This window comes from Dasypus novemcinctus, chromosome 20 (genome assembly GCF_030445035.2).
Source record: "Dasypus novemcinctus isolate mDasNov1 chromosome 20, mDasNov1.1.hap2, whole genome shotgun sequence".
Classification (NCBI taxonomy): domain Eukaryota; kingdom Metazoa; phylum Chordata; class Mammalia; order Cingulata; family Dasypodidae; genus Dasypus; species Dasypus novemcinctus.
The window spans coordinates 38,167,853-38,194,398 of NC_080692.1; the positions used below are offsets into that span (position 1 = coordinate 38,167,853).

Below are 26,546 nucleotides of genomic sequence, written 5' to 3' on the forward strand. Positions count from 1 at the left end.
TTTTTTGGTAATAAATCTTTTATATAATCATTTTATGTGGTTGTATTCCTCCATTAGGCTCTCAGTCCCTTAAGAGCAAAAATTGGGTCTAATGTGTCCCCAGTAGTGGCTTTTACAATGTGAAAGAAATACGCACTAAATAGTTATTTGCTAATTGACTAGTTTACCATCAAGTTGGACCCTTTAAATTATAGAGTTCGAAAACTTTCCTTTCCTGGTTAACCAGTGTGGAATTAACCATTCTCTCTCTCATTTCCCACTCAGTCCTCTCCTTTGGCAGCGTGATGTATATAGGCAATGGGTATCTAAAGAAGATGGGTAGAGGAATTATTTCATGCTAAAAGCATTTGTTTAAGAACAAGGCACTTTTAGTCCATATGGTGCCTTTGTGTAAGTTAGAAAGACACTTTACCCCCATCTTTTATGAAAATGTCATAATGTAATGTTTTGTTAAATCAAGAATTTATTTCTAACTCCTGAAAAATTGATGTAATAAAAATACAAATTAATGGCGTATGCAATAGTGTCTCTTCTTTGATGTGATGCTGCATAATCACCATACCTGTACTCAGTAGCTCTGTAAAAAGCACCACGATGTGTCCTATCCCCTCCTAGGTGGTGGAGGTCCACTGGCTGTGCTCTCCAGGAGCTCATCAGTCCATTAGAGAACATAGACATGCAGGTAGACAATGATATTACAGTGTGATGATAATGTGATAAAGGCAATCCCATATGTGTGACCAGAATGAGGTTGAGTAAGCACAGAGGAGCAAGCAGTAAGTACATATGTGTTTTGAAAGAAGAGTAGGAGTTTTCAGCTCTCAGATTTGAGTGGAAAGCTGAGGGCCAGTAACAAGTTAAGGTAGAGAGGAGAGCATATGTGAGATTAGAAGAGTAAAGAAGACAGCAAGGAGAAGTTCAAATGGTTAGGGCCGCACGCTGAGGAAGAAGTCTGGAGAGGTAAACTTGCGATTGATTGTAAAGAGTTTGGGGTCTAAATTCATGTTTGAATTTTATCTTCTAGATGATAGAGCCAGCATATAGATTTATTTTTTGAAAGTCAATGTCCTGGTAGAATGGTATATGGAGTCAGACTGATGACCGGCAGACTGATAAGCAGGCTGTTCTGATGGTCAAGAAAAAGAAAGCTGCATTTTTGACCTAATGTTGTAGCAATTCAACAGAGGGTTTCTGATAGAACCCTTGACGTTTAGTGACTGGTTGGATTTTGGTGGCAGCTGTGAGTGGGTGGGTGCATGGAAATGAGCTTTAGTAGGAAAAAGAATGGGCATGGAGTTGACCTTGTCTTTTGTTTGCCGAATTCAAAAGTTGGGACTTCAGTCCTAGTCTGAGGGCTTGCACAGGACCTTGGACCTGTAGGAATTACCATGTTCAACAAGAAGTCACCAAACGCTACTGATGTTGCTAGTAGGATAGCCTGTCCCCAGGCTGAGAGTAAATCATTCAGGTCTCTGCTTAAATGTCTCCTTATCAGAAAATATTTCCTGACTTCCCAGTACAGAAGAGCAGCCTTGTCACTGTCTATTCCCTATTGTTTCCTTACACAGTTTCATTTTTCTTTATTACACTCATCATTAACTCACATAAGATCTATTGTTAATTTTATCTCTGCAGCAGAGCAGTCCCTACTTTTTGCTCTCTTGTTCCCCAGATCCTAGAGCAGTGCCTGTCAGAGTAGTCAAGAAGAAATATCTGTTGATCATCGATTGAATATTTGCCATGCAGTGACTTAGTTTTTGTTCCACAGAATGTAAGCAGTGAATAGTTTGCATGTTTGGATCACAGTGTGGTCTTGTTTCGGTGAAAGGTAATTTACTGCTGCCTGAAATGGTGTGCTAGGTTGAGGTCCTGGCATCTGTATCTTCCTCATTTGTGGTCCCCATCCCATGTACATTTCTCTTGTCCTTCTCATAACTGATTAACAACATACTAAGTTCTTCAGCTGGCAACCTTGGAGTTAATTTTTGTTTCCCCTGTGTGTTTGTGCCCTTATTTAGTTGCCAAGTTTTTTAAAAAAATACTTTTTCACATGACCTCTCCTGAATTGACATTTTTCCATCACCTGCCAATACCATTATCCTGAGATTTTTCTGGTCTCTTTTTATTTAATCTCTCTCTGGTTGTCCATTCTTTTTTTTCATAGAAAAATGTTTTCCAAGCATTGTTTTCATCTTATCTTCAGTGATTCCTTGTTGCCTAGAAGAATGACTTGAATTTTTCAGGCTAAAATTCTAGACATTTCATCAACTGGCTCTCTACTTCTTATCAGGCTATCTTGATATTTCCCCAACATCATTTCACACAATCACTTTACTCCTAAACATTTACTTCTTTTTCTCAGTGTAAGGAATCACAGGTTAGTGTATGAATTCATTCATTTTTTAACATATAGCCATAGCTCATAATTCAGATATCATGGCTTCATATACAATCTAACTAAAGGACCATGTTTTGATGAAAACTTATTTCTCATTTATTCTATGTGAACATCAAGAAATGTTTTAGTACATTTCATCTTAGTTGTGGAGCAAATGAATTTCATGTTTCAATTGGGGTGTATCATGAATTTGGGTCCTGGTAGGAAGAAGGAAAAGGAAGGTAATCTAAGGAGTATAGAGGTCAGACACATAAAGAAATAATAGTTATAAAATATAATAAATGCAATGATATAGGTATCAATGCATCTTCTAGTACACACACATACATACACACTTACTAGCATCCTTCAAACAAATATGAGAATGAAATGAATGAAAGCATTCTTAATTTACTACACTTTACCCTAAGAACAGCATACGAATAGAATAGTATAAACAAAAAATTCTAACAAAAATCCATTTAATAAAGTTGGAAAACAATCCAATCCCAAGAGGACACTCACCTAGAAAATGTAGAAATAAGCAAATATATAGCAGCTTGTTTCTTCCTAAACAGACATCCGCAAGCCATCCGGCAAACACAGGGCTAAGTATTGAAGTTCCAATAAAACACAAGTTCAAAATGGCAGCCTGGTAATTACGATAGCCAAGCTTGACAGTGCAAAAGGGGATCATATTGCAGACGACTTCAAAGAAAGTGAACCTCTCGCACAGCTCCACCAAAAGCAAACAGAGTCCAATCTGAATTTTTTTCGCAGAGCATGATGAAGAAAAATAACCAACATGTCTTATGGTTTTCTCCTTCTTGGTGCTCTGATTTAAGAGAACTCCCTCATCAGATATTTTAAAGTCTATAACAGACATGACTATCCTCCGTGAATAAGAACTTGTGTTAGTGGTTTGCACTTGGTGATCTTTTTACCCGCCCCCTCGTGGAAAAATAAATAAGATCTTTGCTTTGAATTTCACATGTCCATGCTAAAATTCCTTTTTTTTTTTTTTTTTGCACATTAGGGTTGTTCATTTTGATGATCCAAGAGCACAAGAGAGGAAGCATAAGGCTTAAGTATCAAGCATTTATGGTAGTCCAATGTGGCCAAATTGGATTTGTTTGTTTGATTACTTAGAGGCTAAATTAGAATCTTCTTCCAAAATTATATCGAATTACATGAATCCAGTTGAATACATATGGAAAGTCATCTGCCTCACACTGATAAAGGTTTAAATACTGAGACTGAAGAAGCTGTTTTTCAGGAGAATTTGAGCACTAGATCAAGTAATAATTTGAGGCTAATAATTTCTGATACTTTAATTAAACAAGCCAGAACAGTACCAAGAGATAAAATGTGAAAGAAAATCTGTTTTGAGGGGGCAGGATGCCTTATCATTATTATATTTCTTGTTATATTTGGTTGGAATTCTGATAAGAAAGTTAATTAGGTAACAAAAGTGCTAGTACACTGAGGTAACAGGCAGAGTTTACAAGAAAGTAATTTAAGTGCACTAATGAAAGGATAAAACATTAAACAAAAACTCTCTTCCTTTACATTGACCCCATACTTGTAGAACAGCCTCTCAGAGGAAATCAGAATCAAAAGGCACTATTTGAATCTCTTATTATTAGACATCAGCTAGGGATACAGCAACCAGCCTGCACATTCTTTGGGGAGTATCAGATCTGGTATCATCCGCACCCTCCAGTTGGGTGAATGGATATTGGCTTTCTGTTTTAGAAAGCAGAGGGCACCAATTAAAATGTAAAAAACAGAAAGCAAAAGAAAATACTTTAACAGTTAGATATTTAGCAGCAAGGATATATGAAGACCAGGGAATGAGGCTCTTGGGTCAAAGCCTGTAATAATTCAACACATAAGGAGTGAGGTAGGAGTATTAGTCTCATGTTGGAGTCAAAAGCAAAGACTGCTGGGGCTTTTGACTATGGTTCTTATCTTTTGACTTGAGAGACTGAGAATAAAACATTTTGGCTCCTTCTAAAAGTCTCATTGTAATGGCAGCTATTTTGATCTGCTCAGCCTCACTTTTACCTTCTTTGGTAACATTGCCCTAATTTTCATTTATATAGAGTAAACATGCCATTTTTTACTCAAACTTGGACATCCTATGAGTGAAGGTGATGCTTTTTGTGGTTATTCCTGGACAACAGGTATAAACTGGCTCTGTCCAGGGCAAACTCCATCATGTGGACAGCTCTGCCTATGCCGAGGCACTCTCCCCTATTATTTGAGGTCATGTTGGGCTGTTCATCAAGGAATTCCTTTTCTTCTGGCAAAGGGGAATAGCACATCATTTATTTACTTTTTCTACCGAGGAATTTTCATCAGGAGTGGAATGACTCAAGAAAGGACATGGAAGAGGCGGAGTCATTCGGATGGCAGTGCCCAAAAAGAGATTGCCCACGAGGCCCTGATGGAGAACTCGGAGTTGCCCTACTTCTGATCCTCCAAGAGGTATGACTATCCAGTTTTCCTTCTGTAAACTCCTAGAACCATGCTAATCTATTTTGGTTAAGGTACCACACTTGGTTTCTGTGCTTTACAAAGAACTTTAATAGACCTCACATTTTTGTTTGCCCCAGATACAAGGGAAAATTTCTCCCCAATCACTGACTGATATATTTAGATGGTCCCAACGTTGTTTCCCAAGGAGGGTACCTCTGCCCCTTCCCAGGGCCTAGTGAGCATCCTGTTTGAGTTCTTTGGTTTCTCTGTATACCCTGCTCAAGAACAGGCCATGTGTGGTAGGAATGTGTGATGTGGAGTGGCTCGGTTAGGGAAGGCAACAGCATTTGTCTTCTCTGAGGGGCTACTTGGTAACTCCCACACAGCCAGCTACTCAGAAATAAAGTTTATTTTAGTTTTAAGTTTTCAATTACCTGTGACTGACAATAGCATTGTTTAAAAAAAAGTACAAAGCAGCAGAAAGAATACTTACTGACTTGGGAGTTAGGAGACTGGAGTTTCATTCCTGCCATTTTGTCACTTAAGACAAAGTGTTTTACATCTCTGAACCCATTACATCAGCTGTGAAATCCAAACCGAGACACTTACTTCAGAAGGTCATTTCTGAGCCTTGTTTTAGAAAATGACGAACTCTCAGGGATCATACATGAAAAAGCCTTCATTAGCCCTTGCTCCTATATTCCAGCTTTTTCCAACCACCCTAACCTATGAGCCATAGAGAAATGTGGAACCATTTCCAAATTTCCCATTTGCATAAAGTCTACTTGGTACCTAGATATTGAAACTTTTATGAGTGAATGAATGACTGGTTAGCTTTCTGAATGAATAAATGAAAGAATAAGAATGTAAATTCAGATATTCTCAGGATGTTCTGAAGGAAAAAAATGCATTAATATGTACTACCGAGACCTTATCTGACTACTAATAAGTATTTATTGAGCACCTAGTAGTAGCCAGGTGCGACGGTTTGCTCGGTCGGTAGAGGTGGGGTCTGGCTGCGGACGAGGGGTCGGTCCCTCTTGGGACGAGGGGTCGGTCCCGCTTGGGACGAGGGGTCGGTCCGGCAGCAGACGAGGGGTCGGTCTCACAGGGGTTGCGCAGTTCGGCTGACGGGGTCGCCCGGCGAAACCGGCGACGAAAGGGTCGCCCGGAGAAGCAGGCGACGAACTGGGGACAAGGGAGGCCAGGCCCTTGTCGGGGGCTCTCAGGACTAGAGGGCGCACGGCAGAAGAACTACCGCGGAGACCAGGTAAACACGCAAGTCCACTTTATTGAGGGAGAGGCAACAGTTTTATAGGGGCTGGGGAAGGCTGATTGGTCGAAGCCACGCCCTGTTCTGATTGGTTGCCGGCGAAAGGTCAGTGGGTGGTACTGGACGGGGGAGGGGTGGTGATTAGGGATTGGCTGTTGCTGTTGCTGGGGGAAGTGGCAGGGTTTAGTGATTGGTGGCTGCTGTTGCTGGGGTAGAGGGCAGACTTGAGTTTCCCACCCACGCCTGGCTGTTGCTGCTGTGGGGGGGAGGGAAAAGGGCAGACTGGATTTTCCGCCCTGCGCCTGCACAGGGAGAAAGAAGAAGGGTGCCGCCCCACAGGCATCGTGTGGCGCCATCCGGGAGGAGGGGTGGCCGCGGAAGCATGGCTGCCGAGAAGGGGAGACCCGAGGGCACTCTGCGCCCATGCCGAGCTTCCTTCAGGGGTGGCGGTGAGTCCGACCAGCCACCCTATTATGGGGGCAGCGGCTTGGCCTGCCGCGGCTGCTCCCCCGCCAGGCCAGCAAACCACACTTCAGCCCGAGGGGTGACCGCAGCCAGGCACAAAACACTAAATCCTGGCTTAATGGGGCCTATGATCTAGTGAGGAATAACAATTAAGTGAGAACTGAAGTCCAGTGAGCTATGTGCTACCTTACTGAAAGAGGAAAGTGGAATAAGAGTATATAGCAGGGTGTTTCCATTTCCTAGCTGCCAGAACAAATAGCATACAATGGTTTGACTTAAACGATGGGAAATTATTGGCTCATGGATTTGAGGCCAGGCAAAGGCCAAACCAAAGTGTCATCAAAGTGATGCATTCTCCCAAAAGACTGACATCTTGGGAATTGCTGCTTTTCCTTCACATGGCAGGCACATGGCAGCCTCTCCTGGCTTCTCCTTTCTTTTCCGGGTTCTGTGAACCTTCAGCTTCCAGCTGCTCCTTCTGACTTCCTCTCTCTCCGTGACCTGTTCTATAAGGCCTTCAGTAATAGGATTAAGACCCATCCTGGTGGAGCAGGTGCAGCTCAGTGGTTGAGAGCTTGCTTCACATAGATGAGGTCCCAGGTGCAACCCCTGGTACTGCCAAAAAACATTAATAATAATAATTAATTAATTCAAAATTTTTAAAAAGACCCATCCTGATTCAGCTGGGCCACATTTTAACTGCTGCAACCTCATGAAAAGGTCCTATTTACAAGGGTTCACATTCATGGCAATGGGTAAATTGAATAACATGCTTTTCTGGGGTACATCATGCTTGTATCTCAACCTAAGAAGATTTCCATAGAAGTAATGTCAATGCTTAGATCTAAAGAAGGTTCGATTTCAGCTTGCAGAAGATATTTAAGGTGAAGAGTGATCCTGACAGAGAGCATGCCCTGCCACCGCCATAATAAACAGCATGTTCCTCTTTGAGGACTGGAAGAAGCTTTTTTTTTTTGGTTCAAGGCAGGAACATATTGGAAGGTCTGAGCTAGGGAGCTATAGGAAGAAGGGAGAGAGGAGGCTGAAGAGAAAAGAAGGAGTCCGATTATAGGTGGCTTTATAAAATACTGCATTGGCTTCCCTGGTCTCCCAGGCCTGCTGTAGCCAAATACCACAAACTAGATGGCTTAAAACAATAGCAATGTATTTTCTCAGAGTTGTGGCGGCTACAAGTCCAAAACCAAGGTGTCAGCTGGGTTGGCTCCTTCTGTAGGTCCTGAAGAGACTCTGTTCCACGTCTCCCCTGGCTTCTGCCTGCCATCCTTGTTGTTTCTTGGCTTGGAGAAGCAGCATTCCAATCGCTGTCCCTGGCATGTGGCATTCTCCTCCTCGGCCTTCTGTCTTCATGGTATTCGCCTCTCTATGCCTCAGTCCAAATTTCCCTCTTCTTATATGGACACCAGTCATGGGATTAGGGCTCATTCGAATTCATATGGCCCCATCTTGGTTTAACTAATTACATCTGCAGAGACCCTGTTTCCAAATAAAGCCACATTCTGAGGTTCTGGGTGGACATGAATTTTGGGTGAAAACATTCAATGCAATACAGATGCATTAGGGAATTTTCACTGTTTCTTGAAGTCATTGTTCTTGTATATGCTGGATCTGTCTAAATAGAGTGCTTTTCTAGAATAAAACCATGTATAGAGGACTAAAATCTTTCATACCAAACCATTTTTCTACTCAAGATCTGACATACAGGCACCAGTTAGGAGGTTTTGGCAATACTACATAATTCTTAGCTACTACTTTTGTTACTGCTATTACCACCATCACTCCTGCTATTCCTACAATGTTATTAATGATCCAGGCAAAAATGTAGGTAGAAAAGAAGTACAAGGATTTGAAAGAGAATTGGATCTTTAGGACTGATTGGATATAGGGTATAAGAAAGTGAGAGCATCAAGGATGATGTGTGGGTTTTTGGCATAGACATCTTGGTGGATAGTCATACTGTTAAGTACAAAAGCACAGATCTGGGGCAAGGGAAATGACTATACTATTGACTTGTTGAGTCTGAGGTACCCGTGTCATACCCAGTAGGTAAAGAAAGAGGGAAAATAAACTCCTTTTTTTTCTGTTGGAAGAGTTCCTTCTTGCTTTGAGTGGATGTGAAACATGTCTTCCATTTTACAGAAAAAAACATGGTGATACTTCATGTAACAATGTTACATGGAACAGGACATTTTGGTCAAATCTCTTGGTGACCCAAAACGAAAGTAGCTTAGAACATTACTGCTTAATTACCTTTTAATGAATAACATTCAAATTTACGAGAATTTATGGGAGCACTATGACATTCCCTGAGAAGGCTGTAGAAATCACAGATAATGCTAAACTTAAAGTACAGAATAATGAAAATCTTGGAAAAGACTTAAGTTTTCAATAAAATAGAAAAATAGATATATTTTAGTTACTTTGCAGTTAATTACAAAATGCTAATCAAATTTAAATTTAATTTTTTAGTCATTCTCTTATGCTATTTGTAAATAATTTGGCTGTTACAATGTATTTTCATTAAAAGAAAAAACCAGCAGTTGGATTGCCTACTATGTTAATCAATGCAAAGGTAAAACTAATTCTTTCTTATACATATCAGATTTGGATTTTGCCTGTACCAATTGTAGGGAAGATGTGTAGGAGGCAATTATTAACCTGTGTGGTACTAGTCTTTTTTAAAAATTTTTATTTTTTTACTATTTTTTAAAATTAAAGTTAAGAGATCACAAGGAATGTTACATTAAAAAACATAAAAAAACAAGAAACATAAGAGGTTCCCATATAACCCACTCCCCACCCTCCACCACATCATTTTTGAAAATTGTGTTTCTTTAAAGTTATATACATCACACAAAAAAATGTTACACTAAAAAATATAAGAGGTTCCTGTATAGCCCCCTACTTCCCCACCCCACTCCTCCCACACCAACAACCTTCCTCATCATTGCAGCACACTCATCGCACTCGGTGAACACATTTTAGGGCACTTCTGCACTACACAGATAATAGTTTACACTGTAGTTTGCACTCTCCCTCAGTACATTCAGTGGGTTATGGCAGAATAGACAAGATCCAGCATCTGACCCTGCAATATCATTAAGGACAACTCAAAATCCCAAAAATGTCCCCACATCACATCTCTTCTACCCTCTCCCTGCCCTCAGCAACTACTGTGGCCACTTTCTCCAACTCGATGCTAAAATTTCTTCTATTACCCATCACAATAGTTTAACAGTGGAATATCAGTAAGTCCACTCTAGTCCATATTTTATTCCTCTATTCTGTGGACCTGGGATGGCAATGTCCCCTCCACCTCTAGATCAAGAGGGGGCTTAGATTCCACATGGATAATGGATGGATTTCCTCTGCTTACAGTTGTAGGCACTCTTGATTCCCTGGTGTAGTGGTTGACCATCTTCACCTCTCTGTTAGCTAACCTGGGTGAGACCTACGAACCAGAGAGTAGGAGTCACCACTCTGCTGAGGCTCAGTGCCCAGCTGGCACATGGGCAGTCCAGAGATTCAAGTCTCCTGAGTATGGATCATCCCTAGCACCAACCACAGGTTCAGTAAAAGTGACAGAAGAGGCATGTTTAGAAAAGTCACATCTGAGTCCAGCTCCATCACACTCAGGAGCACAAGTTCCAAAGTAGAGGACCTTCTGACATGGCACAGAGCTCCAAATCCATCTGCCATGATTATATACCCTGTGGATCTCCATAGCCTTCAGGAGAACCAGTATGTAGGGTTGTATCTACTTTGGCTTTTTCTGGGGTCCTGCTGAGGTGTATGTAGTGTAACCCCTCTGATGACCTCCCAACTCTTTTTGAAAGGCTCTTAGCCATATCAACTCATTTGTCTTTTCCATTACCCCCTTTTATTCAAGGTCAAAGAGCAGTTTTTAACACTCGATCCGACATGTAGCCTGAGATATTCTGCTGGTCTGAGTTGACCCTTTTATTCGAGGTCTCTTTCTAGCTGCTTCTCCAGTTAGTGATCGGCAGTAATCCCTCAGCGCTAGGGAGGCTCATCCCCAGGAGTCATGCCCCACATTGGGGGGAAGATAATGTATTTACATACTGAGTTTGGCTTAGAGAGTGGCCACATTTGAGCAACATGGAGGCTCTCAAGTGGTAACTCTTAAGCAAGTATGGTACTAGTCTTGACAATTTAAATTGTTAATTAATGCTATAGATGCCGTTCTCAAATAAACATTCACATAGAATTGGCTGTAAGTTAGCAGGCATGTATTGAAGGAAGTGATGCTTCCATTAAGGAAGTGTGGGGGAAGGGGATTGGAGTTGATGGGTATAGATGGAGGACTGGCAACATCTGATCTTAAAAGTTCATAATTTTAGACTGTCTCCTGATTTCAGCATTTGGCAATTTTGTATTTGGGAAAGGTATTTTGGTTAAGCCTCTCATTTTTTTTTAGGTACTAGGGTTGGGGATTGAACCCAGGACCTCATATGTGGGAAGCCAGTGCTCAACCAGTGAGCTACACTGGCTCCCCTGAATTGATTTTTTCTTTTGTATGCTTGTTGCCTGTTTCCTTTTGGTTTTAGGAGGCACCAGTCAACTGGGGAACTAGGAGGTATTATAACTGGTCTAAGCTAACTTAACTCATGACTAGCTTGTTCAGAAATGGAATTCATGCCCCTTTGCTGTTGGTCCAATTTTATTCCTATAAAATTATAGTTGAATAGACAAATTTCTTAGCACTCTGAAGATTACCTTGAAAATTAGAAGTTGGCATGGACCAAAGACCTTATACTTGATCAATCCATCATATTGTAAAATACTTGTAGATCAGTTATTCCACTCTCTGCAGAGGTGTATACAATAAACTTAACTTCTTAGTACCTCAGTTTTCTTATTCAGTGACTAATGGCTTTGGATTAGATGGTATTTAAGTTCCTTTCTAGTTCTCTGATTCTAATTTCCCTTGCTAAAGACCCTGGAAATTTATAAGAAATATATCTTTTTCACAGCAGTAATCGAATCATCTTGCTATAAATTTTACTTTTCACGTATATAAACCATGCGCAGGGCATAGGTAAGATTAAACTATTTTAAAAGATGCAATTACCATGGTTATGGCTAGATTTCTCTCTTTGTAGTACCGTCCCTGAGGATCCAATTTGAGGGGTGGGGGAGGTGAAAAGCAAAGGAAGAGCTACTGCGTCTGTTTCCCCCTGGGTCCCAAAGTTAAAAAAGTTATCCCTGGCCTTTCAAAATGTGTACAGAGGAAAAAACAGAAAATTTAAATATATATAGTTATAAATAGCACTTTGGTTCTAATTTCATTGTTTCTTCCAACACTGCAAATTTTAGTCTGGGGACTTCATTCAAACACATGTAATTACCTAAGCTAAGCAGTTTTTCATACTTTCAGGGCTCTTGCATTATTGCACCTGTACGACGGCTTTATAATTCGGTAGTAATTGAACAGCAATTATTTTTCATGATGCATGTACATTTTTATATCAGATTGTTGGCAGATATTCTTTATGATGATGTCGTTTTCACTAATGAGGAAATTAGAGCAAGTTATCTCATAGAGTGCAATGTCTTTCTGACTCATTTCCTAGTTCTTGACATGGAGTTTCAGAAGGTTTTTGTAGTGTGAAGCTGCATAGACAATAATGGGAGCGATGTTTTTTCATGGAGGCGGGTGGCCAGGGAGGAGTGGGGAACGGCTTAATAGGGCCAGTAAGGTCCTGTTGCCCCATCCATATGATGGACTCTGATATTATACATGTGCCTCAGTGTGTGTGTACATAGAGTAAAATTCCCAGAGAACAAAGGCCAAACCTTGAACCACTTTATGCTTTTCAGCACCTAGTACAATGCTCTGCCCCAAATAGGACCTCACTGTCTTCATAACTGCCTCAATAATTTGGCGTAAGACAAGAGAAGAGAGACCTGGCTTAACTATCCAATAGATGCAGACAGCAAATTTCAATTGAGACTATTTAAAACCAATCAAAACTCATTTATTGAGTGCCTGCTGTATGTCAGGCACTCTGCTTGATGCAGGGGATTCAGAAATGAATAAGGTCTTATCTTCAACTTTCAATTTACTCAAATAAGTAGATTATATATTATAAGTATTTTATATGCATACATGTAACTATAATATGATTACTTCGTTCAATCAAGAAATATTTCTTTAACTCCTATATTGTACTAGAAGACCGTATTAAGTAATATGAACTCCAAGATAAAAGAATCAGTTTGGACCATCAAGGAATTTGTAGTCTGATATTTGAAAGAAATACAATGCATTTAGAAAACAGTTACAGTAGCTGTCAGAGAAATACACACAGGGCACTATGGGATTATAGATGAGGTGCGTTTTAATGAGATTGTAGGGAAAATACTTTCTTGGGGAAGGTATGGTTGAGTATCAAATCTCTATAAAGGATGATGGGCTATCTAGGCCAAGAAGGTGAGAAAGTAAATCCTGGGAAGAGAGAGGATGGGGCAAAGTAAGGATACATGACACCAAATAGGGATTGTGGGGGAAGTGCAATACTTTGATAGTACTGGAGTACAGTGTGAAGAGGAGAAGCAGTGAGAGAGAGGCTAGATGGGGTGAAATCGTGGAGCCTTGCATGTCATGATAAGGAGTTTAGATTTTATCCTAAACTCAGTGGAAAGCCATTAAATGTTTCCAACTTGGGACTGAAAGAGTCAGAACTACATTCTAGAGCTTAATGGGGAACATTATTCTTGTAGCAATGGGAAGATTAGACAGGAAGCCATGGAAAATGGGTAATCTAGAGGTAATCTAGGTGATAAGTGATAAGAATCTTTAGAACAGGTGTTATAATGGGGTTAGAAAGTAGGATACAGATTGGTGAATCATTAAGGAAGGAATGTTTTTAAAAATTCCTCTCTGCTAGGGGAGGAGGAATCAGTCTTGACTCCCAGGTTTCTGGCTGGAGAAGTTTTACACTGCTATTCTGTGAGACACAGATTAGTGGAAGGGATTCAAAGTGGGAGTCTGGGTGAGGATGCGAGAGATAAAGAATTAGGTTCATATGTTGTTTTTGTGAAGTCTATGGTACGTACAGAAAAAGATGTCCAGGATTTTCATACCTGAAGTCAAGGAGACAGATCTAGTTCATAAATACAGATTGAGTCGTCTGTTTACAGATAGTAGCTAGAGCCATAGGAGTGGTTGAGGGCACTCAAACAGGGTGGGGAGAAGAATCAAGGGTCAGGCCAGTAATCTTGGAGCACTTCAATATTCAAGACAGGAAGGGAGCTGCTTATGTGGGAATGTTGGCAACGGTAAGGATTTCTGCAAGATTCAGGAAGAACTGAGTTGTCAAATGTCAAGTTAGATATGAACATTAACGTGTACCTATCTGATTTAGCGAACAAGCTATTGACATCTTTGGAGAGGAAACAGTAGCATTGACACATCAAATGCTGTCCTGAAGGTGTTTTCAAAGTGCTTAGGAAGAGTGAGGCAACAGTTCCCCTGAGGAGGGGAGACAATTTTTCTGCTGGTTCTGGAAAAAGTGAGAATTTGCTAGGGAAAAAAGATAAAAAGTAAATTCTACCCAGTGATATAGGTTGTGCAAAGACCTGGAGACCTGAAAAACACAGAGTCTTTGGGGTTCAGTATGGCTTAGAAATAACTTAGTTGTCCTCCAGGCTTCCAGTTTTCTACCTGTGCCTCCCACTGGTCAAATTGAAGTGGAAGCTCATTGGGAATGGGTCTTAGAAACAGAGTTGGCAGAGATCAGCCAGCAGTGGGGAAAGCAGGAAGTGGACCTGGGAGACAGCCATATTAGAAATGGTAAGACAGAGATTAGTATAACCCACAGGGCAGGGGTACTGATGCCTAAGTATGCTGGTAGATTGGGATGGGTCAGGAATACCTCAGAGAAGATGGATAAAAGTGACTTCGTCCACATCACCAGCTTTAGGTGAATGATATTTAACTGGGATGGAGAACATAGATGAAAAAACAGCTTAGAGTTGGATAGTTAGCTTGGATTTGGGCACACAGGTTGAAGTTACTTGAACCCATTCAGATATTGATGGAAATATGGGAAATATGGGAATTGGGTACAAGAATATGAACACTAATGATGTTGATTTGGGAATTACCAACATACAGATAATCATTACAGCCAACGGGATCAATGAGGCCACTCAGAGAAGGTGCATACTATAAAACAAAACAACTATCAAGGACCCCAAATAGTCTGGAGTAGATGTCTGTAATATCTGTTTTCATTAATTACCCTTATAAGTTTCTGATGTTTTTGTGACCAAGGGTATTCAATCTAAGTAGAAAAGTGAAGTGGAAAGTTGAGGTTACTCTAATATTGCTAAGTATTCTAACATGTCCCTGAAAAAGAACTTTTACTACAAAAAGAAAGAAAAGTTTGGATCGTATAATTGATTATTTGCTGATATTTTAAATTTTTACATAAAACCATACTGATGATCTGGGTTGACTTATTACATCATCTAATTTCCTGAAAAAATAAAACCCTTTCTTGGCTTGTGTACTTACAGTCATACCCAGTTAATTTGCTTCAAAAAACGTACTTTGGGTCCTACTTTGGTCACCTCTACTGAGAGAAATCAATGACTATTTCCTGAATCTCTTTATGCTGTGCCTCTATTTAATATCAAGAGAGCATAGAACATTTAGTTGTTGCATTCGCTTACATTTCCAACTCATTTTTGGTGTCAATTCTTGTGGTTGCTATTGTAAAAATCATTTTAAACCTAGTTTAACTTTTCTTTTTTAACGTTTGGCTTATTCATAATTTTATGAGCTATAAATTTTATTGCATTGTGAATTGCCTTTCCCATCTGCAGATAACTCTGAGGAAGTCCTAGGAGGAATGGCTTAACATGTGGCAAGAAATGAAAAGAAAGGGGCTTCTGTTGTGACTTGGTATATGTTAGGCCAAAATGTATCCTTGACCAGGAAATGACCAAGGGTAAAGTTCTGGGCTCAAAATCTGGTTTTATCTGAAGTATTCATTCTGGCTAAACAAGTAAATTCTGTCCACAACATGCAAAATGAACATGACATTTAATGCTTGCATGGTTTACTGAAACAACGGCTCTAACTAATGCATATCAACCTATTCTCAGCTGAATATTTTTGTAGGTGTGAATTATCTAAGTAAGCTCTTAAAAAGAACTAAAATAATGAGACAATGCAAGTTTCTATTTTCCTGGTGAAGTGCTGACTTAGTCTTGGTAAGTCTAAGGCTGGGGCTACTAAGGTCATACCAAATGTATTTATTGAATGTTTCATTCATTACACCAGTATTTGTTATTAATGTAAAGGTAGAAACTAAGGGCAAGAAGTTTGGAGAAGGAAAATTATATTGATTGGTTTCATGTTTGTATTGCTAACATCTACATAACTCAAAGAATACTGAAGAAAAGTTAAGATAAATTTGGGGTTCAAGGTCTTTTGGTTTTTTGATTCAGTACAAACAATCTTATCTAGCACCTTTCTATTTCCTAACTCTTTAAACTTGTTGTTTTTATTATTCCCAGTAGTGAATTCCTCACTCTTTAATTTTGCTTCCTTTGCAGACATAGTGTATCTATAATTCTTACTTCGTGTGTCCATACACAACAAGCATGCATTTAGGGTCTTTTCCTTAGCTTTTCTCTCTGTTTAGAATGCGACTTGCCCCTGCCAGTCACATGTCTGACATCCCTAACCTCTATCAGGACTTTGTTCAGATACCATCTTCTCAATTAGTCCTGCCTAGAACTTTCTCTTTAAAATTGCTTACCACTTCCCCACCCACCCTCTAGGGTAACCATCTTGTCCTGGTTTGTCTAGTAATTTCCTTGTTTAAACACAGAGAGTACCAGATCCTGGGTACCCCCTCAGTCCAATACATCTTATTCTGCCCAAATTATTTTTTATCACTTTTTAAATTTTTTTTTTTTCCACAAAAGCATTCTAAGGACCTCAAAATGTGCTCAATGAATATGTGTTGAGCAAATGAAAAAATGTACGTCAGGGAAGATTAGTTAAAATTAAAATAGAAAGACCATGTTAAGTTTGTTCCATCTATCCAAATGGCTACCCAAATTAAGTTTTGATTTTTGTCATTTTCCTAACTCATGCTTACAGGTAAATTCTGAATGTGTTGGAGATCCCAAATGGCAGGAAATGTAATATGTACGTGCTGGTAGTTTGAAATGAAAATTGAGATTTATATAGTGAAAATGCTGATTCATATCAGAACAGTGGTGCAGGATGACCTAATTGGATAGAAACTTTCAGTTGTGCTTTAGTTTAATCTGTAGAAGGCACAGAATAGAAAAATAAAGAAATGTTGGCCCTAAAAGAGCAAGAGAGAGAGAGCTTGTCATCTGTCTTTAAAGTAAGCGTGGCATCGTAGGTGCTAGTAGATTTGGATTCAAATTCAGTCCATCAAAATGTGTTTAGGCATTTATATATGTATCATACAGATGACTATTATCTAGTAAAAAATTAAAACCAGAAAACAAAAACAATAGGCTTCAGAAGCAGAAATATGAGCTGGGATGCCTGGCTGCCAACACCAAGATTAGCCCCGCCACATACACACATTTTGCGTGTGAGGCGGCAACAAGAAGTGCAGGCCCTGAGGCTGACGTGGGGAGCTTCTCGTTGGGATCTGAGTGCTATACTCGCCAAAAAATGATCATCATCGATGTTGTCTTCAGAGCGTCCACTAACGAGCTGGTCCACACCAAGACCCTGGCGCCGCGCTGTATGTACTGTGCTCGTTGACAGCACAGCGTGCAGCAGTGTTCCGAGTCCCACTTTACTCTGCCTCTGGCCCACAGGAAGGGGGCCAAGCTGACTCCTGAGAAGGAAGAGATGTCAAACAAAAAACCATCAAAGGAAATTCAGAAGAAAGGTGATGAAAGGAAAAAGAATGCCAAGATCAGCAGACTTCTGGAGGAGCATTTCCAGCAGGGCAAACTTCTTGCATGCATTGCTTCGAGGCCAGACCAGTGAGGCCGAGCATCTGGATATGTGCTGGAGGCAAGGAGTTGGAGTTCTAGCTGAGGAAAATCAAGGCCTGGAAGGCAGGTAATTCCTCCCTCGCATCCTAGCTCATGTAATAAAGGTGTTTATTGTTCTACCAAAAAAAAAATAGACCTCAAAATGTTCTAATTAAAAATGAAGAGGCGGCGGACTTGGCCCAGTGGTTAGGGCGTCCGCCTACCACATGGGAGGTCCGCGGTTCAAACCCCGGGCCTCCCTGACCCGTGTGGAGCTGGCCCATGTGCAGTGCTGATGCGCGCAAGGAGTCCCCTGCCACGCATGGGTGTCCCCCATGTAGGGGAGCACCACACGCAAGGAGTGCGCCCCATAAGGAGAGCCGCCCAGCGTGAAAGAAAGTGCAGTCTGCCCAGGAATGGCACCGCACACACGGAGAGCTGAGGTAGCAAGATGATGCAACAGAGAGAAACACAGATTCCTGTGCTGCTGACAACAACAGAAGCGGACAAAGAAGATGCAGCAAATAGACACAGAGAACAGACAACCAGGGTGGGGGGAGGGGGAAGGGGAGAGAAATAAATAAATAAATCTTAAAAAAAAAAAGACATTAGACAAGATGCATGACATGCTATACCTACGATTATTCAACTAGTCTCTCTCTCTCTCTACATGTCTTTATCATAATTTCTTTTACCTTCTTACCTTCAGTCTATAATTCTGGTGTCCCCCCATTAAAGGAAAGATAAAAGCGATTCTACGGCCAAGCGTGTTTACCTTTCATTCTCCTTCCACTTTCTCATTTAAACTTTGGAGGTTTCAGACATTTCTCCTTCGCCCCCACATCCAATCAATCATGAAGCCCTACCATTTTTTTCTTTAACTATTTTCCAGGCCATCTCCTCTTCTCTACCCTTAGTGTTCCTTATTTAGGCCCTCATTATCCCTGTCTAATTATTGTAATGGCCTTCCTACTGATCATTCTGTCTTCACTTGTGTACCATTAAAACTGCTTCTCTATTCAGCAGCTAGAATCCTCTATTTACCATGGCTTTCCAGAATGAACCCATGTTCCTTGAGAAGGTCCAGAAGCCACCATAATCTGACCTCTTCCTGTGTCTTACCCTTCAGTACTCTCTGCTTCAGCAGTACTTGAACTGCTTGTACTTCCCAACACAACTGGCTTTAGTTTCTTTCCCTTGATCCATGCTGTATTCTAATTCAGTAATCCAATTTGCTAAATTTTACTCAGATTTCAAGATTATCTCAGGTGTCCTATCCTCCAGAAGAAGTCCCCTTGCCTCAGACCAAGGAGATGAGGTATGTTTCCTCTAGGCCCCCTTACCTTGCAGTGTTTCATGGTATTACATTGTACTTAGCTGTTTATATCTCTCTTCCCTGCTTTGTCCTCCTGCCTTGCCAACATGGACCAAGTTTATTCTCTTTGTATCAACAGGATCTGGCAAAGTATTGGTGGTCAATGACTGCTTGTTGACTGATTGAATGAATGATGTTCATCTGACTTCACTGTGATCAACATGACATCAGTGGACACGGTCATTCATTGATCAACATAAGGCTTCATTTTACTTTTTTTGAAGGCATCATCTTTTGTTCCTCTTATGGAGAATCCTCTTTGACTTAAATACCTGAAAAAGGAGTCACCTCTCTGCTGTACTAAAATTTCCTTTTTACTGCCAATTTTCTGTTCCTGATGGAAAGATCTATGTTCAAACTTTTATTTTATTCCCTTTAGACTATTGTAATGGCCTTTTGGCTGGTGTCCCAGCACACATAATTAACAGACTTCAGTCGGTATGAAATGTTGCTGCTAGAAGCCAATCCAACACTGAATCAAATAAGCACATAACTCTGGTTTTTGTGTCATCAAAATTAGAGATGGAAAATTATTATTAGTTTCACATAGATCCTGTTCCTCTGGGAAGTTAGGGCAAAATTGTTCCCCTCTGGTGTTTTGTCCATTGAGTTTAAGTGAATCAAGCAACAGGTCCTCTACTATTTCCCTCGGGAGACTTTTACACTGTCAAATAGAAGTGATTGTAAAAAAGAAAAAAAAGGAGAGGAAAAAAATCCTTCAACTTATAGTAGGTTTCCTTTACTGTTTTCTTTCTAGCTCTATTCAGTTGAATTCTAAAGCATGTATCATGATGCAGTGTATCCTTTGGCCAAAAGGTTTCTTCCTCTGTGATGCTAGTTGAAGGCACTGCCTTTATAATGACCCACTTAATCCTAGTCATTTGGAAATGAGTTAAATACTCCCTCCTTCACACATTCTAAATTGGTTTAACATCTCTCAATGCAAGTTATTTGTGCAATTCCCTGCACATTCTAATATATACACCTCAATCTGACTACATAGACATCAGGTTCAAACAAATGATTTCAGGGGCCCAGGAGGGAATTACTGTATTGATCTATTAAATAGACCTAAAACGCTTGCTTGGGTTCAGAAGTCACTTGCAATCAGCAGCATTTTAGTGAAAGACTTAGCCTGTGAATGACTTAGTGGCAGGCAAAGCCATGTTATCTAACTTCATACAGGGACTGGTATTCCAAGAAGTTTCCCAAAGAGCTCTCACTACTGGCAGGTTTTGCCATATGGCTTGATGTCAGTTTGTGCCCTTAAAGTAATATTCAAAGTTAGATTAGGGGAATAGTGAAAAATTTTCCCACCCTACTTCTTCACAGCTACAGACTTTATTCATTAGCAACTCTTTCAACACAGAGGAAAGAAAACTTGCTGGAATGTGAAGCCAGAAGAACTTCGTTTAAATATTAATTCCCCTACCTTCAAGCAGTGCAATATTGAAAATGTTACATGGAATTTCTGAATCTCGGAAATTTATTCCCTTTATAAACTGGGGATAGTTATATGATACTCATTTGGTCACTGTGGTAATGAAATGATATAACGTTTGTAGAGTGTCTTGGCACATGGTAGACACTCAGTAAATTTTAGATATCTTTCTCCCCTTCCATTTTGCTAGGTCTATTCTACTATACAAATCAGTGAAGGTATTTTGGCCAATGTACATGAACATCTGGCATGAATTTAACATGTGTTTTATGGAGATAGGAAGCCGAGGTGTACTCTGTATTTAATTATTAATAAATTACCACAAATGACATTAAATAGAAAGTTTCATGTAAATTGAAGATACTACTGCTAATATTATTATCCACCTCACCATCAATCACATTTCTTAATAGCTCCCTCTTGACCTATAAAGTCCTTTAAACTTTTCTTCCGAGGTATCTCTCTATATCCTTGGATATTATTTGGGGCATCTCAATCTTCCTTTTTGTCTCAATAGTATGAAAATTTATCATACTAAAAAGTATCATTTCAGACATTCTGTAGGTCTTTGTTAACTTTTCTTTCAAGGTATCTCTCTATATCCTAGGGTATTATTTGGGTCATCTCAATCTTCCCTTTTGTCTCAATAGTATGAAAATTTATCATACTAAAAAGTATCATTTCAGACATACTGGCAGCCTTTGTTCCCTCTTATTTGTAATTAATCAGTCAATAAAAGCAATTACGTAATCAGGGCAGGTAAAGTGTGTGTGTATGCGTGTGTATGTGTATAGGGTGGAGGTGATGGTATTGAGCAGAAGAGAAGATTTGTACCATTTAGCTGGATCCGGTTTCCCAGCCTACAGCATCCTCTAACTGATTCTTGAGATCTCTGAAGCTTTATTTTTTTGTTTCATGTTACAGTATATTCTACACTTTTTTCCCAGTAAGAAAAGACTGTGGAGTCTTTGGATTCAGGATATGGGTGTGGTATGGGGTTGTGTGGTGTGGGGGCGGTGTGGAAAAGTGCCGCCCTACACTACCCTAGGGTTTCCTTGCTAGTTCCAGTAAGCCCCAAGGGTCCCCAGCTTCACCAAGTTCCTGTAGGAAACCCAGGAGAGAATTTATGGCTGCAGGGATGATAGCCTTGTGAAGATTAGCTGCAGAAAAGTGATGGTGACAAGGATTTCTAGGCTGTGTTTCAAGCTGTTATGAGTCAATGTGAAGAATCCAACTCTATTTTTGTTTTCAATTTTTTAAAAGGGATTTCTGTCACCCTAGTATTTAATTTGCATAGCCTATTTTACAAAAGATCTAATTTTTCTTTTTTAAACAACTCTGAGACAGATCAAAATCAACTCTGGTTGAAGAAAGTCAGTTCTTCAAGACAGGTGTTCACTAGAACTTGTTTCTATCTAAAACAAGGCTCTGGTCCCATGAAAAGAAATGCCAGAGCAATATTAATTTGGTTATTTTTACATAAATCTGCATTAATATTCAAAAGACCTACTCCAGGTATACAAAATAAAGTAATCATTACTTAATTAGTGCTACCTCTCTCGGATTTTTTCAAACCCAGGATTCAAAGCATAAAAGTAGCTGAAACACAACAGGTATTTAAACCAATCAGTGCTTATTCATGCTTAGAGGAGACACACAAGGAAAAGGTTCCGACATACACACACAAAGGAGAATGTCAACAAGAGATCGCCTCATGCTTGCATCTGGAAACCTGAACACTTCCTTCCTGTTCCTCCCAAATCCCTCAAAACCTGCCACCGATAATGAGATGGAAACAGACTAGAGAGGCAGAAGACCTTTGGCCGGGACTCATTCAAGTCACCACCTGCAGTGTCTTAGTTTGCCAGGGCTGCTGTGACAAATTACTAAAGACTAGTTGGCTTCAACAACAGGAAGTTACTACTTTACAGTTTTGGAGGCTAGAAATCCAAAATGAAGATGTGGGCAGGATCCTGCTTGCTCTGTAGTCTGGGGTGTCCAGGGTCGTAGAATTCCCTAGAAACTTCTAAGAGCAGAGTCACATATCAGGGCTAGATCCTCTGAGCCCTACTTCCTAACTGGTACATGAGTGTTATGTACATTTCTGTCTTATTTGAGACACTGAACTGTTTGGCTCTCTGTGTTATAGCAGTTTAGCCTAATGGTAACTGTGGCAGTTTGAGATTATTTTATGAGTCCCCAAAAGAGAAAGATTATGTTTGTAAACTAATCTATTCCTTTGAGTGTGATACCCTTTTGGTTGTATTAAATTCAGTTGAGGGGCCTTTGATTAGATTACTTGGTGAGATTGCTTTAGGGCTTTTGGTTGGACTCTGTCAGTGGGGTGGGACTCAGGCTGAGTCCCCATCTCCTTGTTGGGTCTGATATAAATGGACTCACACAGAGAGGAAAAAAGGGAACTGCCATGTGAAAAAAAAGACTCCAGTATTGCCCACAGCTGAGCTGCAAGGACAGAAGTCCTGAAAAACAAGCCCTATGCCAGGAGAAAGGGGACTACAGGATTGCCTAAGTAAGAAGTCCCAAGAGGCTGGACCCATGGAGCAACTCAAGAGGAGATGGTGAGCCTGGAGGGGAAAGCAGATTGGTAGTCATCTTCCTTCACCATGTGGCACCACACTGGGATCAACAGTAGTTGACTTTGGTGAGAAAGCATTTCTGATGTTGCCTTGGTTTGGACTTTTCATGGCCTTGAAATTATAAGCTTTTATCCCAAATAAATCCCCTTTATGAAAGTCAACTGATTTCTGGTACTTTGCATTGGAGGGCCTTTGGCAAACTAAAACATTAACAAAAACAATTGGAGTTCATTTGATTATTGTCTATATTTTTTGGTATGTCTAAATAAAATTGAAGGACCCATCATAGATCCAGTACTCTATAGCTCTAGGATGTGTAATTCATTCATTCATTCATTCATTCATTCATTCAACAAATATTTATTGAATACCTACTATGTGCCATTTACTAGGCCAGGTGTTATGAATATAGTGGCGAACAGAGCTGATGTGATAGTGACTTTTAGGAGCAAATATATGCCTCTAAATCTTTGATTCTGGTCTTGCCCATTGGTGGTTGGGATGGCTTGGAGTTATGTACTCCAGACAAACACATATATATGTTAATCTATTCCTGTAGGTATGAACGCAATATAAACAGAACCTTATTAAGAGGTTATTATTACTATTATTTTTAAGAGGTTATTTTTTAGTTAATATGTTGCCAACTACATAAGGTTAGTATAGCAGTTTGGCATTATTTATGGCATTATTTATGAATTCCAAAGATAGATATTGGATTATGTTTTTAAACTGGTCTGTTTCTCTGGGTGTGATTAAATTATGATTAGGGCTTTGGTTGGGTCACATCAATAGGACATTGAGTCCCTGCCACTTGGTGGGTGGGACTTACAGAGAAAAGCCATGGGAGAGGACAGAGTTTGAAGTTTTCAGTTGGAGCCCTGGGAAGTAAACACAGAGAACACAGAGGAATAGAGGTGGCTTCCATAGACAGAGGCCCTGGGAAGAGAGCCTGATAGTCTACAGCTGACCTTGTAGAGAGAAGAGAGCAGCTGAGCCCAGAGAGAAATAAGTCCCAAGAAGGGAGGAACCCAGGAAGCCTGAACCCTTGCAGTCATTGGCAGCCATCTTGCTCCAATGCATGGAAATAGACTTTGGTGAGGGAAGTAACTTATGCTTTGTGGCCTGGTAACTGTAAGCTTCTACCCCAAATAAATACCTCTTATAATAACCAACGGATTTCTGGTACTTTGTGTCAGCTCCCCTTTGGCAGATTTATACACTGGCTTTAATCCAAGTGACTGGAGTCCTTTATAAGCAGAGGGACAGACAAACAGAGAAGCTATGGGAGCAGCCAGAAGCCTGGCAGTTGGAATATCATTGGAACCCAGAGGTGAAAGGTAAAAACTTTACCGCATGCATTGCCGTAGAAAAACGAGGAACCCCAAAGCCTGCCAGCCAGACAAAGTTACTGACATGGGAGGCCTGGTAGTCTCTGAAACCTTAAACCAGTAAATTCCTGTGGTTAAGCCAACCCATTATACGGCATTGGTTTAAGCAGTTAGGAAACAATACAGGTAGTCTCTGTGTTTCTACCGTATGCCTCCTTTGAGCTGAGGGAATAGTGTAGAGTAGTTATTTCAAATGACTCTCTACTTAATTACAATGATTTGAACAAAGATTCTGAAGGGGACTTCGGGGAATTTTCAAGAGCTTTAAAGTTTGGGTATTCTGATTCTTTAACAAGTTGTTTGACGTTTGTGAAATATTTCATGCACACAAAAGTGCATAAAACTCATCGGTATAGTTTAAGGAATAATAAAAAAAAGAACACCAATAAAACTACCGCATGGGCTAAGAAATGGAATCTACCGCATTCTTCCCTTCCCCACTCTCCCAAAAGTAACAACCATCCCAAATTTGGTATGGATCATTCTCTCCTGAACAACACCTTGTTTGTTTTTTCCTATTTTTGTGCTCTATGTACATGGAAATACTGTATGTAATTTTCTGAGATGTGCTCAGGTTTTGACCTTGAGATTATATTGCTGTATGTAACAGTAACTCATTAACTTTCTCTCCACTGTCATTTTATTTTATATACCACAATTTATTGATTATTCTGTCCATGGCCGGTAAGATTGTTCCCTATTTTGGGCTATTAAGAATGCTCTTGTACACATTCCCTTCCCTTATACTATAGAGTTTCTTCATGGTATATAGTTAAGAATGGAATTACTGGATGTAGGATATGTGTATGTTCCAGTTTCAATGGTAATACCAACTTAAACATTTTTTACAAAGTGTTTGGAACAATCTAAGTCATCACCAGTAGTATGTTATAGCCCCTAGCCTTGTTTTAACTGAACTTTAATTTTAATTTATCATAATTTTAATTTTCTACAAAATTAATTAATTGTTTCTCACTGGGGCTTTAATTTTTAAAAATTACTAATAAGGATAGGCATCTTTTCTTATGCTTAGGGCCATTTGTATTACCTTTGCTGTGAAATGCCCATACACATTTGTGTTCATATTTCCAGTGGATAGCCTTTTTCTTATTGATTCTACATACAAATCCTTCAATAAGAAGTTATCTCCAGCAAAACTTTTCTCCCACTCTATGATTTGTCATTTTAACTGTTTTTTGATGAACATAAAGTTTTAGTTTTAATATAGCTATATACCCATCTTTTCCTTTATGGTGTATAGCTTTTTCTATTTAAGAAATCCTTCTGCTTTCTGAGGTCCTAAGGATATTGTGTATCTTATTCTATAATTTCTATAGTTTTGCCATTCATATTTGCCTTTAATCTACAACTGGCAATTGCTTTTTTAAAAAATAAGGTATTCCTGAAGAATCCCATTTTATTTCTTTATAGATGACCAATTGTCTCAGACCTACTGATTGAATAAGCATTATTCTGCCCACTGAGCTCTAATTCCTGCTTCAAGTTATTTGTGCAAGTTTATTTTAGGATTCTCTGTTATTTTCTACTATTCTATATGTCTAATCCCATGTCAGTACAACACTTTCCTAAGTATTGTAGCTTATTTAAAATGTTTGTAAAGGCTAAGACTGAGAAATTCTAATTTGGAGCATACTAATATATAACACCTGCTTTAAAAAATGTTGGTGGCAGAGAGGCTTAATCTCCCATCCTCCTTGTTCTTCTCATTCAAGATTATTGTGAATATTCCTGTCTCATGCTATTCTATCTTAACTTCTGAATCAGCTTGCATGGTTCATTGTAAGTATAGATACTGGGGGTTAGATTTTTGACTTGGTAATTTGTTTTTAAATTTATTTAAAACACATTTCTTTTAAATATGTATTTCACAAGCCTGCCTTTTACGTTCCTGTTCTTATGTGGGTTGTAATTTTGGTTCAAAGTTAATCAGAGGAAGTAAAAGAAAGGGGTAATCGGGAAATAATTTTTTTTTTTAAAAAAAAAAAGAGGAAAGAGATTTTGTTGTTATTGTTTAAAGGACAAATTTAGACATTGAGAAAAAGATGATCTGATATGGAAAAAATGAAAACGTAAATCGTACAAACTAAAAAGGAAGAGCAAAGC

The 26,546-nt window shown here is 39.6% G+C and overlaps 1 protein-coding gene and 1 pseudogene across 1 annotated transcript in view; one reads left to right on the forward strand and one right to left on the reverse strand.

Moving 5' to 3' along the window:
• SLC15A5 (solute carrier family 15 member 5) overlaps positions 1-3,263 on the reverse strand; it is a 73,416-nt gene extending 70,153 nt beyond the window's left edge. The window contains exon 1 of the mRNA XM_004460342.3: positions 2,903-3,263. Within this exon, the coding sequence (XP_004460399.2) occupies positions 2,903-3,263 (361 nt within the window). The remainder of the gene's footprint in view (positions 1-2,902) is intronic.
• An 11,428-nt stretch (positions 3,264-14,691) lies between these two features.
• On the forward strand, positions 14,692-19,437 carry LOC101430065 (small ribosomal subunit protein eS8 pseudogene; annotated as a pseudogene).
• Positions 19,438-26,546: the final 7,109 nt, after the last annotated feature.